Here is an 8,095-nt window from a genome sequence, read left to right as displayed (position 1 = left end):
ATTCATATCATCACCGTTGCTAAATAGTGGATGAGATTACACAAACATAGCATAGTTAAATACCTTTTCACCAATCAAATAATAAAATAGAGTAGTTTGATATATATGTAGAGTACTAGAGTTTGTGCATCATAAATTATTGGATAAATAAAATATATATGTAGTATTTTCTCAAACCGGACATTAAAATCCAATTATTATAATTGATGTTGTAAACCAACCTAGGTAGTTGATGTATATGTTTGTTCACTAGTCAAAATTTAGACTTGGACTAAAATTACCTTTCACATTTAAAATGATATCGGGACAACAGGATATGCTCGTCGTAGTGTCAACTAGTTGACTTATCTTCCATCACACACCCTTTGGCTAGTACCTCGGGTTTAGATCAAAAGTAGGTCTCTTGTGAGACGGTTTCACGAATCTTTATCTGTGAGACGGGTCAACCTTATTGATATTCACAATAAAAAGTAATACTCGTAGCATAAAAAGTAATATTTTTTCATGGATGACCCAAATAAGAGACACGTCTCACAAAATTGATTCGTGAGACCGTCTCGCAAGAGTTTTTGTGTTACAATCAAATGGTTAAAAAACGGCCACACATGCCTTTTATGTTGTCTTTAAAAAATGACGTGGCTCTCTTTATAGCCGGTGGATAAACACTTGGAGTATTACCTCAAGGGTAGTGATGATCGGATATTAAAGATCAAATGGTCAAAAAAATTATATATAATATTTGTATAATTAAATAATTAATTACGTAATTAATTATTAATCAATATTAGAATTTTTTAGAATATTATATAATAATTTTTACTTAGTAATCACTACCATTAATTTATTATTTAATTATTATATTTTTAATTTACTAAATAAATAATTGTAAACTCATTATAAATTTGATCGATTATATATCGAGAGGGTACAAATCTCATTCATATAATGAAAAATGAAATTTTTGAAGGACAAATTTTTCACTGATCCATAGCAGCCAGTTTTGTGAATTCATTTACTAAAACAAACACTTCTACTCTTCTCAATTAATTAGAAGCTAAGTTAAATTACTCAAATCTCAAAATATGAAATCAACTTATAAACTCTTTTATAAGCATCAAACTACAGTCGTCAAATTCAACTCCTAGAACTTGACTATCTCAATGAGTACACATAATCTGAAACTTGTGTGACCCTCAATATTTTAGAGATATAGCTAACCGTTGATTCAAAACTCCATGTGATTTATAACAATATTTGTTCTTATTCGGGCTTACCCTAATTTGCCTAATTTTTTTCATTAATCCTTTGATCAAAAATGTCATAACTCAAGTCTGATTGTACTTATCGAATCATGGTAAGAGTTTCTAGTATCATCGCCCCATGATCCCCTAAGTATCATTGATAGTGTCTGCAAAAATATTAAGTTATGGTTAACGTATAATATTGTTCCTTCAACTCATATATCCCGATCGAATAAGTAATAATTGTTATATCGAGAATTTCAAATGAATTCGGTAACAATGTGATGTATCTTTGAGTAACAATAGTGACATCGTATGTGCAACTAAGAAAACATATTTCCTTAAAGAACATTCTTGCTCTGGTCAGAGACTCCTGGCACTATTAACTAATAAGATAACATAAGATATCTTCAGCCGCAAGCGAGAGGTGAATCTCTAACTACAATGCATTAGCTCTTACGTATTTCAAAACTACACCTAATCTTGCCACTGATGACCCTCAATGGAGTCGGTAAACGGATCAAAGTGAATGCTAATACGTAGAGCCTTCATTTTGTCTCATGTCAAAGGACTAATGATGTACGACCATAACAACAGATTATTCTACTCGATAAGTGATAACCACTTGGACAGTCCGAGAGAAGGTTGTTCAATGCCTCATCAAATGATCACTCATCTGTATGAATGAACATCCTCATGTCCTTACCAATGAAGTGACGTTTTCACCAAAAATACTAGCTCAAACTCGAGCGACTTATATCCTTATTTTAGGCGCCTAAATCGACTAGGAACATACACTTTTTCATGAATTTCATGATCTACTAGACTCGTGTACCTCATGGTACTTATAGTATATTCAATGATTTTATATATACAACTTGCATTAGTATACAGACAAAGTAAATGTCATAAATAGATAAAAATGTAAAATATTATTAAAATAAAGATTTTTGTACATAAGAGTCTATAAAGTTTAAACCACAAATTGACTTGCTGAACACTTACTCTAACAATAGGACCCAGACCGAGCAGAATAGCATTGAATTGCCTGAGTTTATCGTGCCAAACTTGGTAGTCGTTTTGGGAAGCCAAATGTCCGAGGTAGATCAGACAAGGTGGGAGGCCCATAGGGCCGGACCTTTTATATGAGGCCAAGGAAGCCACCGCCTCAGGACCCGGTCCTTGAGGGGGTCCAACATATATATATTTTGAGTTGATAATCTATTAAAACAAATTTTTTTCCCAATATTAAATAAAAAGAAGAGTAATTTGAATATATTTTTTTGTTTATAATTGATCAAACTCGATCTTTTTTTCAGGTTCGGTTTGAAAAATTTAAACAATATCAAGAGGCTTTGGGACATTTGTTGAGTTTTAGAAGTTAACGAGTTAGTTTTTAATAATTTCGATGAAGTTTTGTATAGAACTTCAACAATTTTTTAAGATCTTACAGTGTTTGGCAAAACTAAATGATTTATTATCAAATACTTATATTGCGTATAAGATTTTGTTAACTATCCTAATAACTGTTGCAAAAGCATAAACAAGTTCGTTGAAGTTAATAAATACTTATCTTTGATCAATAATGTCATAAAATAGATTAAATGAGCTAGCTATGTTGTTGATTGCCAAATAAATGATCCGAAAACTGGATTATACAAATTTGATATATATTTTTTCTCTAAAATAGCTAGACGATTATTATTTATTAATTATTTCAAATATTTATTGACTTATTTTTTTATGTAATATATTGTTTCTTGTGTATTTATATACTATTTATTATATTATATTTATTATTTGTTAACTGAATTTTAACATTATTTATACCAACAACAGAACTTATTTTTAAATTTTCGCTTCAGGCTCTATCGAACATAGGTACGACGGCTCTATCTGGCCCATCGGTCATAATATTTGGAGAACTCAGGACCGAGCTGTAAAATCCAGGATTTTAGACTTTATCATGATAATATTTTGTACCAAGATTTGCAAGATTTTCGAAAATGGAATGTATAATTTTATCTTAAGCATTATTTGGAACTCAAGAATTTAATTAATATCGTGTATATTTTTTCGGAATTTGAGATATGCAGAAATATACCGGATATAAATCTAAGATTTGATATACCTGGATAAAGATTTAAGCAGGAAGATAACTCAATCTTGGATTACAAAATCTTGAAGTAGATATCATAGGATTTTCGAAAATATTGAAGGATTTAGGGAGAATTTCGAAATTGATGAGATATAGGGAAAATTCTGCACGATAAAATACAGGCTTGGGAAAAATTTAAAAGTTTAACTACCAGGATTTTGAAGAAAAAAATATCAAAATCTTATCTTGGAAAAATACCACTAAATTTCGAATTTAGGTAGGGAAATTTTTGGGATTTAAGAAATATAATTGGGAAATAAAAAGGCTACAGAATATTAGAAATTAGACACAAAAGTCGAAATTTTTGCAGGCTGGACAAGGCATAATTTCGAAATTATCCAAGGAAAGATATCTAAATTTCGAAATTATTATCCAAGATCAGGGATAAAGATTTAGATTAGATCACGATTCTAGATGAAGATTTGATTCAAGTTTAAACGTGCGGATGACACCTATCGAGATAGCAGCCAACCCCTATAAATAGGAGGGCCCTATAACTCGAAAATCACACCTCATAACTCACCAAATTTTCGAGTTTGCTCTCCCTAGTTTCCCTAGGAATTTTCAAGTTTTGCTCAGCCGAGTAGCGAAGCGCTGCAGTCCAGTCGCCGAAGAGGGAATTTTCGAAATTTCATGTGCAAGCAACCCTAGCTTTTCACCTTTTTCAGCAAGAATTTAAAGTAAGTGAGCTTGTTTTAAATGTGTAATTTCGGTGTGTGCATTTTCGTTTTTTTGAAATTTCGGTCGAGTACAATTCTTCTTCTACACCCTTCTGGTTATGATTTCTGAATGGGTTTTATGTTGACACTGTGAAGATTCAACTTGATATGGGAGGGAATCCCAACTATGATATGACCCTCATACGGTGGGATATAACCAATTCGGCCTTGCCCCCTTAGAGGAATAAAAATTAGGGACTGAATTCAGTAAACCATTGAAAGTAGAGGAATCTCAGTGTCAGGTCAAGGATACGAATGTGGTATGAGTCAAAATATGCATGGTGTGTGTGTATGTATTTTGAAATTTTATGTGCATGTTGTTGTGTACTCGAACGGCCCCCACTTGCTGAGTATTTCTCAAAATACTCACCCCTTACACTCCCCTCCCCAGATAAATCCGAAGAGCAGGTTGAAGAAGTGGAGGATTTTCGAATTTTAGTGCTTAAAATTTCATGTAAGACGTTTCCGCGATTTATTTATTTTTCAGTTGTAAAGACAATGTTTAAATTTGCGAATTATGAAAATAAACTGGTTTCGGTTTATACTGTGCTACGAGGCTGGTTATTTTTCGATTGTGTGATTGATGAACAACGTCGGTGTCGACTAACCCCGGTCTCGGGGCGTGACACGAGCTAACTTGGTTAGCAAAATATTTAGAAAATGATATCATTAGCTTAATTATCGTACTTTGTCCAGAAAATACGGGAGTTAACTAGAGTAATATGGCATGGGCGGCCCTGATTAAACAATCATGACAAATGATAGTGTTGTTATGCCTTTGCAACGTGTAGCTAAGGGTACAATCGGAGGATAATCAGTGTAATCCAAGTGCGGAATTAACGGATGTCGAATGAACTACAGGTTGTCAGAGCTCGGACTCAGAAGCCATCATTGCTTTCCCACCTATAAATATCATATGATCTCATTCAGAGTGGGTCTCATGTGAGACCGTCTCACAGATCTTAATCTGTGAGACGGGTCAACCCTACCCATATTCACAATAAAAAGTAATACTCTTAGCATAAAAATTAATACTTTTTCATGGATGATCCAAATAAGAGATCTGTCTCACAAATATGACCTGTGAGACCGTCTCACATAAGTTTTTGTCCAAATATATTGGTAATTTTAAGAATTTGAGAAACTGGTAATATTTTTTATGGTAACTATGGGTGGTTAGGGATTTACTAAAGCAAATTTTTATGATAATTTCATTATATGAAGTACGGGATACTTGTCATTTTACTTATATAATATTCCCACTAACTAAAATAGATAATAAAAAAAAATCGAATAAAGAAATTTTCCGATTTCAAAATCATCTTGGATTTTTAAATGTGTAAAAAGAATTGGATTTTTCAAATTTTCATGGGGAAAAATAATTTTTTAGTTTACCCTTTTTCGTTTCCCCGATCGATATGTGATAAAAAGGACCAAAATAATTAATATCTAATAAAATGTAAATTTGAGAACATGGAATCAATAGATTTTATTTCTTTCAAATTTCACGGTTTATTTAGTTATAAATATAGTGATAATTGTAATGTATACTAGATTTTTCAGATGACTGGACATCATTAGAAAATTCTAAGCAAATAATAAGATAGTGTAACAACGTTCAGTTCGATGCTACCTGATGTGGCTCGATAAATTTGGGGGTAAAAAGAGTGCTTATTTCTGACCTCAGATATGTTCATCTTTCGTAGGTCGGTAGTACCTGAGATCCACGGTAAGTAGTCAAGCTCCTGCACACAAACAAACAGCATACCTCATGAATGGGCGTCAAAAAGAATTTTTGACATGATCATTCCAACGCTCTAATCTATAATGAGATCACGAAAAAGAGAAAATTCTGGAGAATATAAATGCAAGTGTAGGAAATATGATAGAAAGCGACTCAATTTTTTAAGGCAAAAACTCGTGTAAGACGGTCTCACGGGTCGTATTATGTGAGACGGATCTCTTATTTGGGTCATCCATGAAAAAATATTACTTTTTATGTTAAGAGTATTATTTTTTATTGTGAATATCGGTAGGATTGATCCGTCTTACAGATAAAGATTCGTGAGATCGTCTTACAAGAGACCTACTATAATAAATGAAAATAATTAGTCTGGTGAAAGAAAGACTAACTCTTGGATAACTCTATGGGCGGCTACCCACACATTATGCTTTTTGTTCTACAGGTTTAGATTCTTCTTGCAATGGATTAATGGCTGAACATGACTTCTCAACTCATACAGGAATCAATTTTGATACAAAAACTTAAGGACAAATAGTGCCCTTCATTAATTGGCTTTCTAGCCTTAGTCAAATTTGGTTGTATCCATAATTTTAAGAAACATGTTAATTTTTACACCTACCTTTTAGCCAATATTAAAATGAAAGTTTTGGTGATTTAGTGTAAATACTTACATTCGAAATTATTGAACTCGAACTGATTGGATTCACATTCAAATATATCTTGATTTGTATTTATAATAAAATTATTTTCAAGATTTGAGATAATCGATTCGATTCGATTCGATTCGATTCGTAAACTGCGCCTGCACAAGTTTATCACACAACCCTAGCCAAAACATGTTGGCTCCTTAAATTACTGATTTCATAGCATGTACAGGAGAGTTTAAACTTAGACTCGGAAAGAGGCCCTCCCCACCCTCCCCACAACACAGACTCCACTCCCTTCTGATTATCCTTATCTTTCTGATAAAATTTGCCACCATTTGAAATTATAACCATACAAAAACAGCGCAAAAAAGCGACGAAAAAAACCCCATACCACATCGGTTTTTAGCCTCTAAATCATCGATACACAGCTGCCATGGAGACACAGCAACAGGTGGTTAGAAACAAGGAAGAAGATAAGCAAAATGAAGGCCAAAGAAATGCGATACTGAATCCAACATCGCCGCCTTCGAATTCATCCTCTCCTGCACACGAGTTCACCTTCACGATTTCTCTCCATCCGCAATCGAAAATAGCCGAGAAGAACAAATCGCACCCTTCATTTGCCATTGACTTAACCCCAGCAGATGAGATTTTCTTCCACGGACACTTGCTCCCGCTGCACCTCCTCTCCAATCTCCCCGCCTCGCCCCGCTTCTCCACCGATTATTTGGACAGTTTCACTCTCCCGATAAAGGATTTTCAAGACGAAAACGACAGGAACTCCATGACCATTGATCATGGATTCATCAACATTGATCATACTCATCCCACTTTCGATCAAGAGAGTTGCAGCGGCAGCGCTGTTCCGCAAGAAAAAGAGACAGCAAAATCAAGATCCTTTTCTTGGATTCCAAAATGGAGAAAAGGGTGTGAAACAAGAGATGGAAAAGGTCATCAAGAAAAAGAACAGAAACAGAAAACGAAGACTAAAATTGATATAAGCGACGCTGTAAAGAAGTACATGAGATTGATCAAGCCTCTTCTTTCTTTCAGAAACAGGAGAATGTCCCCTCAACTCCATCGCCAGGCCTATTCGTTTTCGGGGAATTTGCGGGTACGAAACAAGAATGAAATAAGAGGGAAGAAAGGAGAATTATCCGCGCCAGCTTCAATGAGGACGTCTCCCACAAATAGTGGCCTTCTGGTGGCAAGTGGAACGACCACACCTACCACAAGTGATAGCACAATGGAGGAGGTACAGGCTGCAATTCAATCCGCCATCGCTCATTGCAAAAAATCCATTGCAACAGAAGATAAAATCAAGACGCCATAAGTTATAGGTTTGGTCATATTTCTTACGTTTAATCTAGGAAATTTTCCTTTTCCGTGTGTAATAAAATATATATATGTTTGAATTAATAAATTAAACGATTTTCATTGGGAGAAAGATTAGATTCTAGATGTTTTTTTAGCCATTCCTTAGGCGTTAGGACTCATGTTGGTATCGTTTTCATTTCTTGAAAGATGGGTGATATATAATTTTATTTTATTTTCTTTTAAAATTGAAATACCGTACTTAACCCATA

At 34.0% G+C, this 8,095-nt stretch overlaps 1 protein-coding gene across 1 annotated transcript; it reads left to right on the top strand.

Moving 5' to 3' along the window:
- Positions 1 to 6,706: 6,706 nt before the first annotated feature.
- On the top strand, positions 6,707 to 8,095 carry LOC140961596 (BRI1 kinase inhibitor 1-like). Its single transcript, XM_073420236.1, has one exon. The coding sequence runs from the start codon at positions 6,943 to 6,945 to the stop codon at positions 7,840 to 7,842; it is 900 nt and encodes a 299-aa protein (XP_073276337.1). The 5' UTR covers positions 6,707 to 6,942; the 3' UTR covers positions 7,843 to 8,095.

This window comes from Primulina huaijiensis, chromosome 16 (assembly GCF_012295235.1).
Source record: "Primulina huaijiensis isolate GDHJ02 chromosome 16, ASM1229523v2, whole genome shotgun sequence".
Lineage (NCBI taxonomy): Eukaryota > Viridiplantae > Streptophyta > Magnoliopsida > Lamiales > Gesneriaceae > Primulina > Primulina huaijiensis.
Note: the sequence above shows the minus strand (reverse complement) of the source record. Positions and strands in the feature narration are given on the sequence as shown.